Source organism: Diorhabda carinulata, chromosome 5 (genome assembly GCF_026250575.1).
Source record: "Diorhabda carinulata isolate Delta chromosome 5, icDioCari1.1, whole genome shotgun sequence".
Taxonomy (NCBI): domain Eukaryota; kingdom Metazoa; phylum Arthropoda; class Insecta; order Coleoptera; family Chrysomelidae; genus Diorhabda; species Diorhabda carinulata.
In genome coordinates, this window is record NC_079464.1 from 3,267,184 (window position 1) to 3,290,506 (window position 23,323).

The 23,323-nt window shown below is 31.6% G+C and overlaps 5 protein-coding genes across 7 annotated transcripts; 3 read left to right on the top strand and 2 right to left on the bottom strand.

Moving 5' to 3' along the window:
• Nucleotides 1-38: 38 nt before the first annotated feature.
• LOC130894560 (NADH dehydrogenase (ubiquinone) complex I, assembly factor 6) lies at nt 39-2,657 on the top strand. Its single transcript, XM_057801442.1, has 4 exons — nt 39-418; nt 469-700; nt 754-986; nt 2,183-2,657. Exons 1-4 carry the CDS (start codon nt 303-305, stop codon nt 2,529-2,531), a joined length of 930 nt encoding a protein of 309 aa, XP_057657425.1. The 5' UTR covers nt 39-302; the 3' UTR covers nt 2,532-2,657.
• On the bottom strand, nt 2,646-11,621 carry LOC130894555 (LIM domain-containing protein jub). Of its 2 annotated transcripts, none has more exons than XM_057801437.1 (5): nt 10,336-11,621; nt 9,102-9,271; nt 6,370-6,432; nt 6,086-6,251; nt 2,646-6,029 (listed from the first exon to the last, which is right to left on the bottom strand). In XM_057801437.1, exons 1-5 carry the CDS (start codon nt 11,459-11,461, stop codon nt 5,794-5,796), a joined length of 1,761 nt encoding a protein of 586 aa, XP_057657420.1. In that variant the 5' UTR covers nt 11,462-11,621; the 3' UTR covers nt 2,646-5,793. The 2 variants fall into 2 exon arrangements, with proteins under 2 accessions (XP_057657420.1, XP_057657419.1); XM_057801436.1 differs by having other exon boundaries at nt 9,081-9,271.
• Nucleotides 11,622-11,681: 60 nt separating this feature from the next.
• LOC130894562 (coiled-coil domain-containing protein 43) lies at nt 11,682-12,900 on the top strand. The gene is made up of 3 exons (XM_057801445.1): nt 11,682-12,044; nt 12,131-12,507; nt 12,674-12,900. The coding sequence occupies exons 1-3, from the start codon at nt 11,874-11,876 to the stop codon at nt 12,744-12,746; spliced, it is 621 nt and encodes a 206-aa protein (XP_057657428.1). The 5' UTR covers nt 11,682-11,873; the 3' UTR covers nt 12,747-12,900.
• A 796-nt stretch (nt 12,901-13,696) lies between these two features.
• LOC130894558 (dnaJ homolog subfamily B member 13-like) lies at nt 13,697-17,861 on the bottom strand. The gene is made up of 5 exons (XM_057801440.1): nt 17,680-17,861; nt 17,410-17,631; nt 17,030-17,355; nt 15,141-15,312; nt 13,697-14,025 (listed from the first exon to the last, which is right to left on the bottom strand). Exons 1-5 carry the CDS (start codon nt 17,745-17,747, stop codon nt 13,752-13,754), a joined length of 1,062 nt encoding a protein of 353 aa, XP_057657423.1. The 5' UTR covers nt 17,748-17,861; the 3' UTR covers nt 13,697-13,751.
• Nucleotides 17,839-22,970, top strand: LOC130894559 (protein FAM76A). Of its 2 annotated transcripts, XR_009059345.1 has the most exons (6): nt 17,848-18,008; nt 18,130-18,408; nt 18,463-18,590; nt 21,231-21,465; nt 21,530-21,852; nt 22,132-22,970. XR_009059345.1 is itself a non-coding variant. In XM_057801441.1 (5 exons), exons 1-5 carry the CDS (start codon nt 17,922-17,924, stop codon nt 21,767-21,769), a joined length of 969 nt encoding a protein of 322 aa, XP_057657424.1. In that variant the 5' UTR covers nt 17,839-17,921; the 3' UTR covers nt 21,770-22,970. The 2 variants fall into 2 exon arrangements, 1 of the variants encoding a protein (XP_057657424.1); XM_057801441.1 differs by having other exon boundaries at nt 17,839-18,008; nt 21,530-22,970.
• Nucleotides 22,971-23,323: the final 353 nt, after the last annotated feature.

Below are 23,323 nucleotides of genomic sequence, written 5' to 3' on the forward strand. Positions count from 1 at the left end.
TGTAATACAAATTATGTTAAGGTATTTATAATCAGTTTATCAATTAGATATTTTCATTTAGAATTGTATTTTAATTTTAAAAGCGATAAAAAAGATTTAGAAATTGTATAGGTATTCATTCCAGTTAAATAATTTATGGCTTGTAATCATAGACATCCACTTTACTTTGACTAATTATCAAATACAACCACTACTTCACACCACCACATAGTGTGATAAAAAAAAGTTTTCGAAAAGATGAAATTGGTTAGGTGATCATAACATAACCCTTAATTTGTTATTTGAAAGCATATATCGAGTAGATGTCGGTAATATTTACACCAAAACTATTAAAAATATCAAATGGAACATTTTGTTTGTATAACAGTGTTAGATTAGCCAGTAAATTGACGTCAGCGTACTGTTTAGATTCCGTCAAGTAAGTGAAAAATACAAAATTTCCAGTAAGAGGCATTAGGGTCGTTTCAGGAAATATGACTACGAAAATTTCGCGTGTACGTTATTGCTCAATAATAGTGCAAGATCTTCCGCTTTCGCGATTAGAAGTTTTAATATTGAAATAGCCCAAATAGCCGAACATGTATCACAAGAAAGTATAGGATTAATGAGGCTGAAATTTTGGGAGGAAACCCTCGATAAATGTCTGTCGAAAGATTATAAACTAGTACCTAAACATCCTGTAGCGCAAGAACTATTTAGGGTGAGAAATTTAAAAAAAAATACCTAAATTTTAATTATACATTCAATTTCTAGGCGAATAGTAGGCAAAAACTAACGAAACGTTACTTGAATAATTTGATTAAGTGTAGAAAAAATAATTTAAGTACTCCGCATTTTAGAAATTTAGACGATATGGAAAAATATGCAGAACAATCTGTATCTAGTGTATTTTATCTAGTTTTGGAATGTTGCGGGATCAAAAACATGGATGCAGATCATGCTGCTTCACATTTAGGAAAAGCCCAAGGCATTGTACAACATTTAAGGTGATCTATAGGTATTAATCATATAATTTTCAGAATAATATGTTATTTTACTTACTTCGGCTGTTGTATGTCCAATTTTTGTCCATTTTGTTTTGCTGTTTTCCACAATTCTTTCAGTTTTTTCTCTCTTTGTTTCTAGTTTCTTTATACGGTCTCCCTCTTCTTAATGAAGTTTCAGCTTCTAAGTTATTCCTTTAACTATATGTCTTTATTTTTTCAATATCTACATTTTCTCGATCATCCTTTGTTGTGGAGATTCGGCCTCTGTTATTTACCTTTTCAATTATCTGTCCTCAATTTTTTGATTTCTCTTGATTCCTCTAAAGGTTTTCCTGTTTTTGCTTCTAGTCCCTTTATTTGCCCTATTTCTGTCTCGGTCTCCCTTTGTTATGGAGTTCTAGCCTCTGTTTTTGATCCCTTTAATTAGCTATCCTCATTTTTTTATTTGTCCTCACCAATTTATTTTTTTCTTGTTGGAATTTTTTATTTTTGGTTCTGGTTTTGTAATTTCTCTAATTTCTATGTTTTCAGGTGTCATGTAAGGGTTCCTGTCCCTTTTGTATCGAATTCTTCCAATCCAATGTCTTTTGTCAATCCCTTCAAGGTTTTCTCTTTTATGTCTCAAGTTTGTTTATGAGGTGTATTTTGTTCTTTGTTTCCCTTCGTAATGGAGTTCCAGTTTCTATTATTTACCCCATTAATTATCTTACTTCATTTAAGAGTGGTTCCTTTCCCTTTTGTACCCATTTCTTCCTTTGCCTTTTGTCATATATCTCAATTCCTTCAAAGATTTTCTCCTTTCTACTTCTAATTCCTTTTTTAGGTCCATTTTATTCTTGGTTTCTCTTCATAATGGAGTTCCAGTATCTGTTATTCAGTCCCGTCTCCATTTTTTCAAAAATTTCACACTTGTTCAGCTATTTCTTGTTTATACATTAAATTATTGGTTCTTGTTTTGTCAATTCTCAAATATCTTCACTTTCAGGTGGTTCCCGCCCCTATTATACCCACTTTTTCTTCAATTTCTCCTCTCTTTGCCCCAATCCATCTGTTACTCCCTCAATTTCCTTCGTTTTAGGCAAACCAGAATATGTTGAATCTTAATCTTTGAATTCAATTGTTTTTTAAATCAAATCCTAAGATTTCTCGAGATATTCGACATTTTCGCCTTCTGCAACGTTGCTATTTATTTGTAGAAGCGTGCCCCATAGTCGCCGTTTAAATTTTTTACCAATACCCCAAGATATACTCACTAAAAACAAGGTGATTCACGAAGACGTGATAAGGGGTAGAAAAAGCATGGAATTAACCGAATGTACATTTGAAATAGCCAGTAGGGCGCATCAACATTTGGTAAAAGCCAAAAGCCTCATGGAAAAAGTACCTAAAGAAGGAAGAAAAGTGATGCTTCCAGCAGTACCGGTTTCTATTTATCTAAATAGGTTGCAAAAAGTAAATCACGACGTATTTCATCCATCACTGCAACATAGATCTTGGAAACTATTACCGCAGCTTTGGTTTTGTAATTTTAGGAATAAATATTGATGGAAATAGTTTTTTTTTGCTCTTGGAGCATCTAGTAGTCGCTCTGTTAGCTTTGGGTATCCTTGGGTATCTTTCCTCGTTATTTTTATGTATATAAATGATAAAAAATAAAAATTATGTTCGATATATTGTGTTTTTATTGGAATTGACCTCCATACAAAGATTATAAAAGAAAAAAAAAGGAATATAAAGGGAATGTTACTAAATACACCTACTCAGTACATATATAAACAAATAGTATTTAAAATAAACATTATCACATGTTTAAAATTATCCTATAGGATACTCGATGCATTTGAATTTTTTTTTTAATTTGATACAATTTTACATGCATTTATGGCAAACCCTGTATTATTTTTAATAAAAATTCAAATATTTGGAATGTTTGAACGAATCTAACAGTAAAAGTGTAAAAAAATTTAATAGTAAAAGTAAAACTCGTATTTTTCAATAAAAGTTATGCACCAGAATGCTTCCCCTTAATATGAAAACTATCATATTTAGATAAATAAAAAGAAAATGTTTTCTTTACATCCTTGAAAGCACGGTTAAGTTACCAGACATTCTTCTTCTTCTTCTCTATTGACCTTTTCTCTAACGACATATAGCAGAGTTACCAGACATGTAGCTGTCATGTAGGAATATATTAAAAAAGAAGAGCTCTGTGAAGTTAAATAGTAGTAAAATTTCTATGAATATCTGAACTGTATTAGAAATGATCGTTCGTGTAACAGAAGAAATAAAATTTGAAACGTTGGCAGCCGTGTGGCATCGTTTTTCAGTTGTGTTAAGATTTATTGTTGTTAATAGGATTGTGTATGAATTTCATGTTTTAGTGTTAGTTTTAACTTTGCATGTTTTTTATAGCTAATGGAATAGACAAACTATGGTCTGTAAAGTTTATATTTTTATATATTTTTAACTTGAAAAGAGTTAAAAAATCGATTTTATGTTTAATGGATATTAACGATTCATTATAATTCAGACCTTATTTATCGAAATAAGCTGGTTGAAAATTAATGAAAAAGTATGTGAAATTGAAAAGCAGAGCGATGTGATTATAGAATTAATACAAAACAATGTTTGTAAAATATGCTATATGATTAAGATTATTTGTAACTTCAATAAGGATCTATTTTATCAGAATTACTGAATTGAAGCTAAAAAAAGGTAAAAATGGGTGAAAACCAAGGTAAAACTGGAAAAAGGAGCATCTGGATTTGATCTGATTACAAAATCAGTTCAAAACAATGTCTAGAAGACACAATATACGATTATCAGCATGTGTGAGTCTATTACTGATTTTAATAATCAAAATGGGTGGAGAAACATGAAAAAATGGTAAAAATTAGTGAAAAAGATGAAAAAAGGGTGAAAATTAGTGAAAAACTATATGAAATAGAAGAAGAGTACCTCTCTTTGATAAATCCACCCAAAATAATACTTAGAAGAATTACAATTAATTGTAACTTCAATATGAACATAAAGCATTAAATTGCGTTGATTAAAGTGAAAAAAAAAAGTTGAAAATGAGTGAAAAACGAGGTAAAACTGAAAAAAGGAGGATCTGATTACAAAATCAGTTCAAAACAATGTCTACAAGACACAATATATTGACTCAAATAGTCCCTTAAATCATCCCGACGAGCAAGTAAAAGCTACTCAAAAGGTGAAAAAGAGTGAAAACAAAGGTGGAATTAAACAAGTGCGTCTGACTTTTGTAAAATCGATCTAAAACAATACCTAAAAGAAACAATATATGATAACGAGTCCCCGTGTCTTCAATGTTCATTCAAATAATAAGGTTAAAACGACAAAAGCAGTGAAAACCGAAAGGAAACTGAAGAAAAGCGCCTGTCTTTGATAAAATTGACTTGAAGCAGTGCCTAGAAGATACAAATTATGAAAACAGTTCTCTGCGAGTTTTATTATTGATCTCCACCATCCAAATGAGCAGAATAAAGCCACAAAAATAGTGAAAATGGGTGAAAACGCGTGGAAATTAAAAATGGGCGCCTAGATATGAAATGATGCCTATGAGACACAATATAAGATTCTTCAATTTTGTCTTCAATCATCTACAAGAGCATGTGGAAGCTACAAAACTAGTGAAAATGGGTGAAATCAAAAAAGAGAGTCCGACATTTATAAAATCGACCTAGAAGATACAGTATAAGAAAACAGTTCTTTGTTACTATAATATGGACTTGAATCATGAAAATGAACTGGATGATTATTGAAAAAAGGTGAAAATGAGTAGAAAACGGGATGAAATTAAACAAAAACGTGTGAACAATATAAAATGGTGCCTACAAGACACAATGTGATTCAATTTTGACTTCAATCATCTACAAGAGTAGGTGGAAGCTACAAAAATAGTAAAAATGGGTGAAAAACTAGAGGAAATTGAAGAAGAGCCCCTTGTGGTGGATGAAATTAATCTAATACAACATCCGCAAGACTCAAAATATGAAAACAGTTCTCTGGGACTTAAATATTGATCGTAACCATCCAGATGAGCTGGTTAGAACTACAAAATAGGTGAAAAAGAGTGAAATTATATGTGAAATGATGACAAAAATAGTGAAAATGGGTGAAATCAAACAAAAGGGTCGGGCATTGATAAAAACAACCTAAAATAATACCTAAAAGATACAATAGATGATAACAATTCTCTGTGACTTAAATACTGATTTCAATCATGAAAATGAGCTGGATAAAAATGAAAAAAAGGTGAAAATGAGTGAAAAACTGTTTTAAATTAAAAAAAAGTGCATCTGGTTTTGATCTGATAACTAAATTGAAACAAAACAATGTCTAAAAGACATAATATTTTATAATCAGTCTGTGTTAGTTTATTATAGACTTTATTTAACAAAATGGCGATGGATGATTATGGGGAAAAAGGTGAAAATTTGTGAAAAACGATTTGAAATTAAAGAAAAAAATTTATTGAGCTAAAACGATACAATCTACGATTGTTATTAATCCGTGACTTCAATATTGACTTTAATCACCTAAATCGACGGTGGAAGCTACAAAAAATGTGAAAAGGAAAAACCAAAGTGAAACTCAACAAAGGACCCGAAACAATATCTAGAAGAAACGACGGCGTTAAACGAAGAAGATGGTGAATAATAGAGAAAATTTTGATACCATAGTTTCCAATAACACATTTTTCGATCATCGAAACTCAAGATTTGCCAAAATGATTCTAACGCACAACACAAATACATGTTGGAAAATTATCCCCAAAGTTAATTCAACCTGTGTATTGATAAGTAGCAGAAACAGGATGCATTTGAGTCGGCATATGCTGCAACCTCTGTATATGACAATTCCGACACATCAATCTATCCTGCAAAGGATAACATCTCTTATCCGGTTCGTCGGTCAACTGCATACCGCATTCTTCGCAAACGTAGCAATCCACGTGGAAATCCTTATCCATAGATACCACTCGGACGGTCTCTTCCGTACCCTCCACGGGGGTAATACCTGAAATTTCAACCGTTTAATCCGTAATTAATTGGTTATTCATTCGGTTATATTACCTTTACCGCAAGCCGCGCACTTCGGGGCGAACATTCTGTGGTAATCGTTGACGCAATATATCTTATTATCGACGTCGACAGTGAACGGGACTCCGTCTAAACATTCGTTACAAACGCAACATCTGAAACACCCCGGATGATAGGATTTACCCATGGCTTGGAGAATCTAAGAGGATTGGAATGTTAGTCGTACGGGACAGTTTTCTGTTTCGCAATACAATCATTAAAAATATAAATTGTGTTGTTGCAAAACAGAAAATGATAAATTTAATTCGTTTTCTTACCATTTCCATAATCAAATGACCGCAAATCGCGCATTTTTCCGCGGTTTGCTGGAACCCCGAATACTGCAACAAAATTATCATAATATTCAAACAAATAAATTTAACAAAAAAAATGAATTATCCAAGAGTGTATTGACTCTACGTATGATTTAAATTATAATACGTTCAAAGTGACATAAAACGCTTATTAAACGAGATATGGTCAAAAAATATTTCCTTATAAACAATTGACCCCCTTCAAAGTATTATTTTTGAGGTTACGATATCAAAACAATTCCCCTTCCACGTCTAAATACCTTAAACCTGACCGCCGGTACTACAGCTTATGTGTCGCCTCCAAACAGTTCTATTCTTCAACAACGTTGATGGCACCATTTAGACCAAAATATTCCGGGGGTTAAAATACTCTCTGGATGAAATCTGGTCTGGAAGGTCCATCAGGCAAAAATATCAACTGAACCTGCCAAAATCCCCGATCGAAATTGTGGTTTTGCTAGCCCCTTAGAACGTTCATACACCACTTGGAGTATCAGATCACTAATTAAAGCGACGCGTTAACTAGAAACATAAACTCGGGATCCTTCTAGGTCTCATTGATGCGTTCATCGTGTCTGCAACGATCGAAATACAATGAGAGGTCCGATTGACCATCTAATCGAATCATCTGAAGGAGATTGGTCTATCAAGCAAGTAGATTTTTGCAATCTACTAAGTCTTAACATCTGCAGTCGAAGAAGCCTGGTATTATGGCCGTATCCACATCGAAAGTTCTTGAATACAACTTACACAACCGATTCTGGTATAACTTTTGACTCGCAGTCTTCTCTAAGAGCGACAAAACTTGCCAGCAAAAGAGGATCTTGAGCTTTTGGAGTTCGACCTGCGCTAACGTGCAATCAAAACATTAAGACGCTGTTAACTTCAATGTTCATCACGTCAGCTGGGGGAATGAGGGTTTGGAAACTGAAGATTCAGTCACGGATTAATCCGATTTAAAAATGAACCAGTTAGAGTCCCCGAACGAGGTGGTGTCTTTACTAGCCTCTCGAACCTGTTTCTGACAACAGTCCTGTACAAGGAAGGCAGGCAATGCAGCTCGGAATTTGGTCCTAGCTAGACATAAGGTATCACCATGAACGCAAATTCGCTTATTGGATGTTGAGGTTGGGAGTATAGACGCGCGGTCGAATTAGCTAAGCATTTGAAGACCTCTTAAACACCAAAAAGATTCTAATCCTTTACAAGGCCCAGATTCGTTCAACTTTGGAATTTTGCTCGCAAATTTCGAGCTCAGCTCCCAAACTGACCTTTAGGATGGTCAATTTAATACAGAAGAAAGCAAATCGACGTATAGACAGAAACTTGGACAGCTCAAAGCAGACGTTCCTTGTAGAGCACTTTCAAAATATTAGTGGTTTCATTAGATCCCAGTCGAGTCTATTATGGACCCCTAGGGGTTCACCTGGACCACTTTGGGAATCATTAGCTTAGAGAATAGAAGAAAGGTCGCTGAGCTGACTCTGTTTTACCGATTTAACAACGGCAGATCTCTCTTCCGAGCTGTCCAATATAATCCAGTATTTGCAAACCTTACTCGATAGATAATTCCTGGATTCTGCAATCTGTATCGTTCATTTCGATAATTTTTCTCTCAAATATCCTTGATCGTTTTTTGTCTTTTGTATCAAACCTCAACATTCACTGCCATAAGTTGCGTTTGGTTTTTAAAGAGCTTCGGGTTCACAAAATGAGCTCTATGTCGGCAAAAAACTAACCCTCATATGCTACAAAGATATAGAGATAATAGTCAGCCAAAAAATAGTAAAACCATTCCATGTTTTAGACCAAAACTCAACTGTAGCTTCTTCAGATGTCACACCGACAACAAACTGAATGAGAAGCTGAAGGATCAGACGTAGAAACACTCCAGGTCTTGGACAAGGTCAGATGAGCTTCTTCAGATGACCAGAAACGACATTAAACTGTTGGTCAATCTTCTGCCAAGTCAAATACCACCTTAAGACGACAGATATAGCGAGTAGAGCATCACAAATTCAGCAAATGACTTCGATACTAAAAAAGTAGTGCTCCCTACTTTGGGAGGAATATAGTTGCTGTTGTTAATCCAATTTAGTACATTTTTCGAAAGATCCATGATGATAAATCTGGTGAATAAGGCATACACGAAGGTTTCTGTTGGGTAATCAAAAGCGATATGTGTCACTTGACGTTTTTATGTTAAAAAAAAACCATAAGCGCAGTTTTTATGTTTGTTGCTTCATGTTTTGGTTAAAAAACATTCCGATATCCCCTCGTACAATTCAGAGTTAACCGTTATCCTCCGTAATTGAATAAAACTTTACCTTAACGTTTAATTTTGATTAATAAACCTTTTCAAAACCATACGAATCACAAATTTTTAAATATTTCATCTCATCACTCAACTTTCATTGCCAGTAATAATTTTAGCACTGAAATCGGGATCTACACTATAGGTACACAATCTCACTAAAGGGTAAAACTTATCAAGCAGGATATATATATATATATATATATATATATATATATATATATGAAATTTTTTGAACATACCTCGTATATCGATTTTTTTTCAACTTATTGTTATTTAAAAAAATCCAGATCTGTAGAATCATTACGTAGAAAAAAAAAATGATTGAATGAGAAATAATTAAAATAAAAAACATAAATACATCATTTGGAGTAGGGCTTACTAGGTAATCTTCTTCGCAGTACACCCTTCCGTGGACGTTATAGAAAGCTTTACCTCTCAAAGCTCGCCCACAAGAACAGCAAATAAAACAGTTTGTATGGTAGAGGTTACCCATTGCCTGACAAGCCTGCCCAGCGCCCGTCACTTTATCTCCGCACGTATGACAAATTCCTATAAGGTAGAATGAATTTCATGTACTCAATGGGAATAAAAACATACTTTTACTTTATTAAAATTAACTTATTCAGGTATTTCGAGAAATTTAGGCACCGATTCAAAATTATTAATTTCGAATCAGTTATAGAATTTTATTAAAGGAGTAAAAGTTTGGTTAGGTTTCCCATATAAAACATCCTGAGTTGTTCGTAATCAATCATTAACGATGCCCAATCGATTACCAATGGAAATCGATTCTAAATTAGCTATTGTCAGCCACAAAGTTAAAGCTTTATTTCTTATTAAAAAAGAAGAAGACAGTTTTAATAGTAATGACATTTAACACAATTGCATTTAATCTTATTAACTAAAAATACTAATTTAATTCAATTGATTAAAGTTATAAATAAGGTCTGCAGTTTTATAAATTGATCCTTATAACCTATTATATTAATGTGATTTTAGTGGAATAAACTATGAATTTTACTACATCTACAATTTTTGTCAAGTTCGTTTCAAAATTTGACAATGTAATTTTACGCATTTGCAATGGATCGGATTAAGCTGAATTTTTTTTTACATCTTTTTGCTATTCAATACTTTCTCACTTTTTATTTGGTTAGTTAGTTAATATTTAATTGAATTAATAAAAAGTCGAAAGTTATTTTAAATGGGTCATATGTCATTCTGTTATATTTGGATTTCAAAAAACAGTTTCATTTAGTTCGGCATAAAAAAACATTGAACCAAAAACATAAAGTAAATTAAATTAAATAAATTGGAAGTTAAGTTTCTAAATTAAAAATAATAGTGAAATATCTTTGAATCACAATCCTCATTGATTTCTTCTTAAATACGTAAAAAAGAAGAAATTATTTTGTAGATCTTCAAGAACCATAGTAGTTCCAATAATTTTAAATATAAAAGAAGAAGAAAAGTGAATAAACTGATTGAAGTTGTCAATTTGATTAGTCATTATACTTTAGCGATAAAATCGAGATAAAAAACATAATAGATAATATAATAATATTTATATCAATGATCTCACTGTAACTATAAATAAAATTAGTATTACTCACCGAAATATTCACCTTCCTCTTCGTTTTTTTCCATTTCCTCCTCGATTTGCCTTGTCATTTCTTCAATTTTCTTTTCGGCCTCTGTAGGCCCCCTGGGTTTCGGGGGCGTCACACTATAAGGCAGTAAATTCTTTCCAGACATTTTCAACCGGCCTCCGGGGTTACTGAAAGTGCTCGGAGTAGGACTAGGTGCTGGTGATGGTCTCTTTTCAATTTTTTGTGGTAAAGGCGCCGGTTTTTTAATCTCTTTTGGAGGTAACGTTTTAGTTGGAGTCTGGGCTATCCCTGTAGCTACGGTTCTATCGTAGCTTTTTGCAGAGGTAGTTTGAAAGGGGGTGTTTGTATTTAAAGTGGCGTGAGCTACATTACCGGTCATACAAACGTAATCGCTGCTGTTTAATTCATCCAATTGTTCCTGTGTTAAACTCTTAGATGGGGATGTGTTGTAATGACTGTACGGAGACTGCGGTTGGGCCTTATTTAAAACAGGAGCTTGCATTGGAGTATACACCGGTTGAGACGAGTATTGATGGTTATAAGGTGGCGGAGCACTGGGGGGAACTTGCGGTCCTGGCATGGCTCCCGAACTTTTATGAGACATATGCAAATTCTCATAAACTGGTGGACCATCCATTTCAATATTATTCTTATTTCCACTCGGAACTTGAGGTTGAGCTTTTCTATAGTTAACCGGATTTGTATTCCTACTGTAATAAGGCATTTCAGCACCTTTTTTATACTCAACATTTTCGTAAACTGCATTTGTCCTAGGACTTCCTGATAATAATAAATGCATTGGACTTGAATTTGGGGGTACTTGTGGTTTCGCACATTGTACATACACATCGTCTTCTTCGTAAATTCTTTGACTTGCTATCGTTTCGACACGTTTAGGAGTGGCGTACTTTGAACTTGCTATTATGTTATTTCTCTCGTACATGGCGTAATCGTTGAGTTGCTCTCTCGAATCCCTGGTAAAACTTTCTATTGCTCCTACAGGTTTCGTAATTACCGGCTCCGTTTTAGTTCCTCCCCGAACGTTTACCGCATCTTGGTTATTAATGGACATATACTGCATCTTCTGTATATACGAATGATGATCTTTGCCTGGTATATTTCGATCCATGTTTCGTAGTAGCAGTAAACACTAATTAAATCACTTTTGTCATTAATACAAGTTTTTATAATCAGAATGTAAAAAACAATCTACACGAAAAATGTATCAATAATATATATAAAATCATAGACAAAATGTCAATAGTTATATTTCTATGTTATAAATTGTCATAATGGAGGCGCTGCATCTTTGACATAAAATTATTCCAGACAAAAAAAAATATATTTTTAATAAGAAAAATTTAAATAGTTTATTGAAGTATGAAATAGCATTAAGGATTACTATAGCAATGTTATTTTATTTTAAAATTACAAATTATAATTTATCTACGAAAAAAATTTGACTTATCTAGTTTATAAGTTGGTGACCCTTTCGTACATATTAATTAGTTGGTAATACTTAATCTCGTTCAAATCCAAAAATGGCAGCAGCCATTGAGGATTTTTCGAATTGGTTAAGAGAAAAATTGAAAGAATTAAATACAGATGAAACAGTTTTTGGATCTTATATACAAGGAATACTCGATAGCGATGATACTGCGGAAGAAAAAAGTGATGCTGTACGAGGAATACTTACAGAAATTTTAGAAAACGTAAGTTTTAAAAAAATAACCTTTACGTATACAAATTATTGTTTAAATTTCTAAATTATTTTATTAATACTCTCTTTTTGTTATAGGAAAAAGATATAATGAAAACCTGCACTGAAATACTGGACCAGTGGCAAAATCTTAAACCAAAAGAAGTATGTACCAAACAGTTGTCTAGTGAGGACGTAAATATGAAACTTGCAAAACTATTGGAATCTCAATCTCTAGCTACCACCAAACAGAAACAATATACAGCGGAAGAGAAGAAAATTAGAGAAGCCATTCTTTCCCAGTATAGCGAAATGACTGACGAAGAGGGAGATGTTGAAGAACATACAGCAAGTTTTGATGATGGGGCATTGGAGAAAAATACGAATGCTCAAACTGTAGCTCAAGCTGAAAAACTCAAAAGAGAACAAGCTCGATTGGATAGCCAGAAAAAAAAAGAGAAAGATAAAGAAGACAGGTAATTTTTTTATTATTAGTTTTTTAATGTTTTGTATGCTTCTGGGGTGTCATAAACGATTTAGTTATATAAATAGATCGTGCATTTCTTTTTTTAAAGATAATTGTGATGGTTGTTGAATATACAGAGTATAATTGCTTTGAATAAGTGTATAACTTTCTTCCAGAGAAAAGCAAAAGCAACTGAAAGAAGAAAAGAAAGAAAAGCGTAAAACTGTTAAGGGTGAAAGGAAAAGGTAGCAGATGTCGGTATGAAAACATTAAAACGTATTTTATTGTGTATTTTTTGATATATTGTGATTTTTGATGAGTGCGTGGTTAATTTTTTGCTGATTTAAATGATATTAAAACTGAAAAAAGTTTTTTTATTACATAAATTTTGTTTTTACTTAGACATTCGTTATTTTCCTTGAAAATTCATCATTTTTCTCTGAAGTTCATTATTTTCTTTATAAATTCCACATTTTCCCTTATAAATTCGTTATTTGCCTTGAAAATTTGACATTCTTTTTGAAAATTCATCATTTGTCTATGAAATTCATCATGCTCCTTAGAAATTCGCCATTTTCCTTGGAAATCATAATTTTTTTTTGGAAATTTCATCGTTGCTTTTCTGAAAGTTATACATCATTTTCCATAGAAATTCATTGTTTTCCTTAAAGATAAATAATTTTACTTACAAATTTGTCATTTTCCTTAGCATTCGTCATTTTTTTAATGAAATTTATCATTTTCTTTGAAAATTCTACGTTTTTCTTTATACGTTGATAATTTTTTATAGAAATTCGTCATTTTCCTCAGAAATTCCACATTGTTCTTTAAAAATTCGTCGTTTGCATAGAAATTTATCATTCTTCATCAAAATTCATCATTTACTGTTAGAATTTCATCATTTTCCTTATAAAATTGTCATTTTTGTTAGAATTTAATGGAATTTCTTGGAAATTCATCATTTTTTATTAGAATTTCATGATTTTCTCATTAATTCGTCATTTTTTGTTAGAATTTCATAATTTTCTTCGAAATTCATCATTTTTGCATGATGTTTTATCGTTTTCCTTATTAATTTTTCATTTTTTGTTAAAATTTCATAATTTTTACATAGAAAGTCTACGTTTTTCTTTATAAATTTGTCATTTTCTGTTTTTGAATTTGTGAAAATATATTTTTTTTTAAAAAAAAGTAAACAATTATTTTAATTTTTTATTAAAAACAACAAACTTTAACATCGATTTTGAAATTTTATTAATAATTAGTGGTTCTTATTGTCGGAGGTAAACATTCATCGGGATCAACGCGGAGAATCTTGTCTGCTAATACGAGTTTATTGATAACTTCGTGTTGACTACTGCCCCCTTCGATTTTGCACAAATCGAAACCCTTTTTGAACATTTCCTTGCAATTTTTCGGTAAATATTTTGGAAAAGTAACATTAAATCTAATTATCAAATTTCCTTTATAGGGATATTGTTCTAAAATTGGCATTCCTTCGTTTTCCACAATTTTTTCGTAGCCCGGACTGAAAATCGGTTCAATAAATGTTTGAAAGGGGGCTCCACGCAATTTTTTAATACATATTTTCCATTATTTTCTTAATTTTTTTGATTCAATTAAAATAAAAGAGAAAACTAAGTTTGGAAATCAAAATTTTGAAACTTTTGGCACCTAAAGAATTAAAAAATCGAAAAATCGTCCGATTTTTCCACGAAAATTCCTTATTTTTGAAAATTATCGTATTTTTTTTAAGGGAAAATACATAAAAAACGAACAATTTGAAAAAAACAAAAATAATCGAATAAAATAGTTTGAAAATTATTTACGTATTAAATATTTTGAAAAAGTTATCGATAAAAAAACGAAAAATCAACAATTTCAATGGTTTTTCAACTGTTTTGATAACAAATACAAAAATTTCAACACTTTTGGCCAATAAAAAGTCAAAAACCGAAATATTCTTCGAGTTTTCTACGGAAATTCCAGATTTTTGAAAATTATCGTATTTTTTTAAGTGAAAATACATAAAAAACGAAAAATTTGAAGAAAAAAAACAAACAAGTATCATAATTTAAGCAATTTTTATAAATTATTCAATTTTTTGAAAAAGTTATCGATAATAAACCGAAAAATTAAAATTTTCAGTGTTTTTTTCCCATTTTCGGACACCTCAAAGATAAAAATGGGGTAAAAACCAAAATTTCGATACTTTTGGACCATAAAAAGAATTCAAATATCGAAAAATCCTCCGATTTCTCCACGAAAGTTCTATACTTTTGAAGATTATCGTAGTTTTTTTTTTTTTTTTCGGAAAATACATTAAAAACGAATTTGAAAAATTGTAAAATTTATCGAGAAATCAACATTTTAAATGATTTTTTTCCATTTTTTAACACCTAAAGACGAATATGAGAAAAAAACCAAAATTTGTACCATAATTTTTTAAAATTTTCCACAGCAACAATTTGGAAAAAGAAATCGAATATAATAATTTAAGCAATTTTTCCGAACATTTTTAAAAAAGTTATCGACAAAAAAAATTATACGCAACACTAAAAAGAAAGACCTAACCTAAAAAATATAAATTTTTCTTAATAACCATCTAATTTCAACGTTATTTCAATTAACATCGTTACTCACTGTATAATGTCTGTTATCGGGACTCTTATTATCCTGTGATCGATTGTGTTGACGGTTACAGTGGTTCCCAAAAGTGCATCTTCTAGACAAACATTCGCAGTCATTATCAAATCATCTTCGTTTCTAACGAAAGTTTCGTGTATCCTCTCTTCTATTATGAATATAACATCGGCTGAAATAGAATTCCCGATACCTTGAGAAAAGTCTCCTTATTTGAGGTTATGTTTCTAAACGAGTTTTATTTTTTGTATTTACACTGACTTTTAAGCTCGAATTTTATAGTTTAGTGATATTTTTATAAGAATTAACAACAGGTAAGTGCATTTCTTTTAAATCGTTATACAAAATTATCACATATGATTTTAAAAACAAAAAATAATTATCTAACAATCTAAAAATAAAATTTTAACTTTGAATAACTCAAATAGAACAAAATGATGAAACATTCATATAGTTTTATTAGTTTTTTGCACTTTTTTTATACATTTTCAGTAGATTTAGATATATTATCAGAAAAAAAAATGAAATTACTTACGTTCATGCAATAATTCAACTAAATTAAAAATAATATGCAGTGATTTAAAACTATCAAATTTATCACGAAAAGTAAAAAAGAAAAACAAAATCAATTAGGACATCAAGTAACATAACCTAAAAATACGAAATTCATTATCGTTTATTGGAACTCGATTAAGGGTCGTTTACACTATTTAACTAAATTGAATGAGTTTGAATGAGATAAAAGCGAATTTGAAACAAATACAACTTTTTTATATACAAGTAATAAATAATAAAACCGGTATCAAAAATAGTGACTATTAAATATTTTACACATAAAGTAAAGAAAAATATAAAGTTATTTGCTACTCTGTACATACATTCTAAACTTTTTAATTAATTATCAGATGCTAGATATCATAAAGTTATTTCTAATGTTATGTGAAACGAAAAAAATTACGCATAAAGTATCTCGTTTGCCGATTTTGAAATTCAACTTCTTCATCTAAACGAAAAAAAATTTTGTAATATTTCGGACATACTACTTGCAATATGTTAGAAATGACGTGCTTTGCGCATGAGAAAAACAATATCTGGGCCTCTGGGTTATGCTCGTGCGCATAGACACACTCACTCTGAAAGAGAACTTTGTACGATAAACACGTGTTTCTATATACACTCGGTGTATTTTAAATAAAGCAGTTACTACACATAGTTCATACATACATTAAATCGTTGTGTTATATTTTCAATATACAGCCATCCTTCCTAGCTTCCATTATATATATTTACACATTTACTCTTTCATAATACATAAAGAAGATTTTTTGTATCCCCTCTGCAACTTTTTAACTCAAGTTTTATTCCACAGTGAAATACCCCTTTAGTCTAACTTGTCATAATTTTTTCCAATATGGCTTATGAAAGTAAACAAGATTATTAAACCGTAAGCAAACTTGTTATTAAAAGTGAATTTTATGTTTTTGACCAAAATTAAGTTAAGTGACCAAAAAACGAAGTAAGAATATAAGGAATTAGTAATAAAAATTTTATTTAGACTGAAACTAATAAAGGTGAGAATCGCTTAAAACCATTTTCACATGTTTACGTTTTTATCTATCAAATTTACGGTAAAAGTATTAAAAAATATAATGAAGTAACAATAATATATAAAAAAATATTCATTATGCATTTTAAAATAAAATTAATTAGAAAATATTCTAAAAAAATACATTCACGTCCAGCTGTTTTGACAATAAACACCATTTTGAATCACGTGATTTATTTAGGGGAAACGGAAGAGATTAAATTTTTGAAGCGCAATATATACCAGAGGAATTAAAAAATTTTATATGTTTATTTTCAGTTTTGAAAACAAATTTAATATTTACCGGGTATTGTTGCCGGATTTTGATCCCCTTCTTCGGGAAAAACAATTTCCGTTTTTTGTCTTATTCCCGGTTTAATTGGAACATTCAAAATCTTCTCTCTAACTTCAGTGGTGGTTCTTTCATCATTTACGAATACCAATCGATGGATTTTCATTTTTTTCACGCCACCGAAATAAATTTCGTGCAAGGTCAAGTATAAAGGGTGTCTTATAGGTTCTTGTTTTTTCTTTACACATTTAGTACCGTCCGTTAGTTGGTAAAGCGCCGGGGGGTTTTTTAATACATCTAATAAATCCGCATACGGTGATGTGGTACCAAAGAATTTTCTTCGTAAAAGAAAAATGAATAAATATGTAGGAAAATGAGAAAAATCGACTTACTTATAAGTTAACATGGGATCTCCATGATATCGATAAGCGGGAAAACAACCATCAACCGTTGGGATACCTCTTTTCAACCCTTCTTCCCCGTATTGATCAAAAACAGCCCTTTTAGCTGGGTCAGATAGTACATCGTACGCTTCTCCAATTAAAGCGAATACTTGTTGAGCATGAGTATTGGTTAATAATTCTTTATTAAATTCTAATGCTAAATTTCGATATCTGAAATAAATCTATTAATATACCCCTCGTCACAGTTGTATTACTTACGCTTTTTTTATTTCTAAATCTGTACTATGTCGTGGAATTTGTAATATTCCGTAATAATCGAGCCCCATTTTTGTCAATTTGATTTAAATAAAATGAATTTGGCACGACTGTTTTTTATAGAGTAATTACTGATATTAAGTTGGTGAAATGTCACACGCTAGAGGTCGTTCTTGTCATAAGTCATTCGGTTTGGCGTTGGCATTTTTATCGAAGTAAAACGGCTTTGTTAGTATCGAATAAAAATGAGTGCTGCGTTATTGTTTGCGTGTTCTCGTTGTTTTACTCGTCATCCTTTCGAAGATCTATCTCCAGGTCAACAACTATGCAAAGTAAGTTTGAAACCTAACCTTCATAACGTTAATATAAAAGATCTTTTTTACATTAAAAATGTGAATTATTTGTAAAGAGAAGTCGTTTAGCGAAAGAAAAATGTTTGTTTTGTTCAATTAGGAGTGTCGCGGGGCTTTTCCAGTTGTTAAATGCACCTATTGTCGTTCAGAATTTCAACAAACTTCTAAAGGCAGTACAAGTACAATATGTAAAAAATGTGAACAAAACGTGAAATCTTATGGTAAACCGACTGCCTGCGAGTATTGCAACATCATAGCGGCGTTCATCGGGAATAAATGTCAACGGTGTACAAATTCCGAAATAAAATATGGTCCTCCGGTTAACTGCGAACAGTGCAAGCAAAAATGCGCTTTCGATAGACATGACGATGATAAAAAGGTGAAGTATTAAAGATATGGAGATGTCTCAATTTGTACCATTTCATATTTTTAGGTTGACGGCAAGCTTTTATGTTGGTTGTGCACTCTTTCCTTCAAAAGGGCTTTAGCTAAGACTAAACAGGGGGATGCGGAGAGAAGGCATTTAAAAATGGCTCATTTACATAAGAAACATAAGGATAAGTGAGTTGTGGATCTTATACACAAGGATTAAACAAAAAATTGTTAAAAAAACTTTTTTCTATTAATATCAATGTCTTTTAGGTTTGGGGCTTGAATAATCATTTTGTTATCAAAGTTTCCCTTCTAATTATATTCTAGGTCGAAACCAGGTGTTTGACTAATTTATATACTAAAGACAAATGTAAATTAATCAGCCGTTTATTTGCACAGTGAAATTTGTTTTAATTTGCTTATTTTGGGGATCTGTCCTAATGGTTCTTAATGGTTATTAAACGTTTCTGAAAATTGAAAATATCAATTCATTTTTGCAATAATTGTTGACGAGCAATATTTTGTAATTTAACAAATATTTTTCTAGCATTTGAACGACTCTCTTTACAAATAATGATTTTACTGTGGTTATATTGAATTTTATTTGAAAAATTTAGTAAAAAAATCGAAAATCGATTTTTTTTCTACATTTGTACTTTTTCAGTTTTTTTCTTGTGAATTATATTTGGATTATTACTGATTTTGGTGGGTTCTTTTCCCAAAACAAAGATTGTAATTTCTTTTGATAGCCATTTTGGTTTTCTAGCCCCTCTATTCATATATCTAAAAATATATTTTGTTAGTGATTCTACATCTCATTATTATGCCTCCAAAATACGTAGATTCCTCCCTAAGATCCCTATTTTTCTCATTTTCTAAGGTATTAGCACTACTCAACAAGTTTTTTGTCCAAATAGTTAATACATTCAGAAAGTAGATGCTATAGTGTCTCTATGGCTTGCTCACGGCAACTGCAATTGACCTCTGCCACATGTATCATCTTGAGGTGGTATTTGAAGGGTCAGTGACCTTTCAAAAGTCCTACTTTCAGTTTAAATCATTCCTGGATATCTGGAGCATCAAACTTGATATGGTTATAAATATTTTGAATTACTTGAATCCTCTTCTATATGAGGCCATAGTAGAGCTATTGTCCAAATTTTTGAGCCGTTGCTTCCTGTTTCTTCATTGCTGGGTATAACCTGCTGGTTTGGTTACTTTGTTTCTGTTGTGTCCACTTCCATGGTAACTTGGATGTGTACTAAATAGTTTTTAAGACTTTCAAGGCCATTTGGTTATCAAATAGAATGTATTAACGAGGTGTTTGATTTGTTGCTTCTATGGCTAAGTATATGGTCATGGTCCAAAAATGCCCAAATTCAGCTCCTTGCACTACCTTTGAACTTGCTGAAGATCTTTATCGACTCAAAATTGGTGGTAATTGATTATGACTTTGAATGGAAAGTCTTTGTCCTTATGGTACGCATTTTGACAGTTGTTTTTTAGTTTTATCCATTCTAAAATAGTTCAGCAGCGCTTCGTAGGCGTGTTGACATCACCCCTTTGATACCCCAAAAAGATTACGTTGTAAATTTCGTTTAGTTTGTTTTGAGCTGCCGGTTTGTTGGTTCTGCATTGTTGGTTAATTAGTTCTGAGCTGCTGATCATTCAGTATTTGGTTAGATCTATTTCGACAATGAGAATGTGCATAGAACTTCCTATGGGTGCATTTGAACCACTTTGAGAATCAATGTTGTATATAAAAATTTTTTTTTTTCAAAATCTGGCATATAAGACATTTTTATGTTAAGAAAAATAGTGAAGCTACTTCTGTTTTTCTTTTTTTTTATGAATTTTTTATTGTTCCGTGTGGCTAAGGTATGAATTGTTTATTGCTAATATTTTGATTTTTATTGCAAATTGCATACAAATCTACAAAAAAAACTTTGATCCCCAATTTCGTTGTCCGACACTTTTATAGGAATTTTTTTCAAAAAAATTTATTGTATGGGTGTGTTTGTACGTACTTACGTTTGTATGGGTTTAACCCTATTTTGAATCTCATGATTTGAATTATCATTTTCTTGGATTAATTTTGATTTTTTATTAATTTTTTTGTAATTTCTACCTCTCTTCCATGATTTAAAGTTCATACGCGCCATTTTGAAGTTTGTTTAACATAAATATCAATGCAAATATTCATTTTTTTTTTATTATATTTCCTCGTTTTTTAATGTGGGAAGAATTTTAACTATTCCTGAAGGTAATTGGAGTTTTTTATACAAGGAGTGTTCAAAAAATAGTATAAAATAATTTCATTACATCATCTACCTTCTCAATGTCATGAATAGTATCAAAAAATATTTTTTATCGACTTCCAGGAAGTCTAATTGAACTAAATCCGGTACACAAATTGGACGTAAGTCGACAGAAAGACTTTTAACACCAAAAATCTTGTAAAACAAAAGCAATTTGTGGTGCTGCCCATTGTCATCGAGAAAAATACAAATTGTTATCCTATCTTTAGCCATTTTTGTTCGTTTAGTTCCAGAATAGCCAGTCCAAGAACATCTAAACCTTTTTTTTCCTCAACAAATTCATTTAATATCATTTTTTGAACATTTCCTGGTTTAATATGTCATTTTTGACAAGCCGACGTTATGAAAATACTGCCCCCGAGGACGTGACACCCCAACAAGTCCGGATTATCCCAATTTTTTTTCAACTATTTTCAATGTCCAAGAACATCTAAAACTTTTGTCGTCCTCAACTGACCTATTTAATAGTATTTTTTGAAGATTTCTTGGTTTAATATGTCATTTTTGACAGGCCGAGGAGTCACAGCAAACGTCCGAATCGACCGGACGTTACGAAAATACCGCCCCCCGAGGACGTGACCCCCAACAAAATAGCTCGCAACAATTCCGGAGCGCCAGTCCGAGGTGATTTAGATCCGAACAGTTCGGATCACGTGATCGCGATGACTCAACTCAAAGAACAAATCGCCAGTTTAACGAAGCAACTAGCTCAAAAAAACTCCGAGCTCTTGAATAAAGATAAAACGGTGAATTATTGACGTTTTTTATTTATTTATTAGTTTTTTGTTAAAATTGATTTTTTTTTTTCAGATAACTGAATTGAAGGCGAGCAATTTCACGACGGAAAACGAGCTCAGGCAAAAATTGAAGAACCTCCAGAAGGAGTACGACGATAAAGTTGATAATTTGAATAACAAAATATCGAGTCTTCTCAAAGAAATAGCCAGTTTATCGAAATCGGCGAAGAAGGGTAGTAAAAATTCGACGTTGGCGTCAAATTCTGCAGCTGATAATAACAGCAGCGGTACGGATAGTCCAAGTTTACAGTGAATTAGTGTCGTAAGTGTTGATAACGCGGTGGTATTAAGTGATGTGATGGTTAAATGAAAGCTTCGAAGCACCATTTTATATATGTACGTCTAATTTTATTTTTTTTTATTTTGAGTACAAAAATTGCAAAAAAATAATTAGGAAACCAATATTTGGTATTCGGGATGTTTTTATTCATTATTCAGTAGAAATTATGGGAAATGTTTCGCTTCACTGTCTCCTATTTTTTATTTTCGATTCCGGTACCAATTTTTTAATGTTCATTCCAATCCGGGGGTGCCCACTTTTGGTCCGGAACTTGCAGCCCTTATCTTGTTCGAAAATTAGACAAAAACCTAAATCCACACTGCATTGGTTTCTAGATTTCATTAATTTGGCCTGCATTTGATGAACTATCCTTTCGACAAAGGAGTACACAGGACACTAATGGTTTTTAGGGCTTCTTTAGCACTAGCAAATACCTGACCCCACTTATCCTGAAGTGTTTAAGTTGAACTACAGAAATAACTGGTTTTACTACTGAAAATAACGCCATTTCGATTTAGTAGTGAATCATCAATTTTTCCGCTATTTTTTTTTTTTGACTGCTTAATCTCCAAATCAGGGAAATCCGTGTCCAGGAGGCAGAAAAGTCGATGGAATGGAAAATGGAAACGTCCAGGGAAATCTGGAACAGTTGGAAACCGTGTTCCAATCTCTTTTTTTTTCTCAGTGTAACTTATCACTTTGACTTTCCTCTTAATTTATCTGTTTTTTTTTTATTGTTGTTGCTGTAATTTCCTCATTTCTTCGACTTTGTTAACATTTTTCTTTTATGCCCTTTGTGTAATTTTGCAGAAAAAAGAATAGTTTTGGTGGAACCTTTATATTTTCATTTATTTTTCCCCAAAATTTTATATTTTTATTTTGGAAAAACTTGATGGTTTTCAACTTTTTTAACTAAAAATTTTTTATGGGAACAAATCTGATACATTTTTCTGAAATTTCCATTATTTTTTGCTAATTCTATTTTCATCATTGTTAATTTCAACCCTTCATGTTTTTTTCTTAGTGTATCTCGTCGTTTCGCGTTCCCCCTTAATATATTTGTTTTTCTGATTCCCTTTCGTCCTTATTCGTTATTGTTGCTATGATTTCCTCATTTCTTCGACTTTATTAACATTTTTTAATGCAAAATCTAATAAATTTCTACCGACTAGGCGTTTTTTTTTTAATTTCACCCTGTTTTACTTCCCTCTTAATTTATTTCTTCTTCTAATTCATCTGTTGCCGCTTAACATCTATTTATTCAAGTTTCTTAATTTTTTTTAACCAAAATTTAACCTTTCACCTTCACCCTGTTTCACAGATCACTTTTTAGGCTAAATTTAATATTTTTCTCTCAGTGTAACCTTTTTCGTCATAACTCTCAGTATTTTCTTGTTTAAATTCATTTATTTCTCAATTTCCCACCTCCCCTAATCGCGATCGCCCCCCTTTTTTAACTTAACAGTTTTATTATCCAAATTAAATCATTTTCTTTTCCCCGTGTGACTTTCTTCGACTTCCCTATCA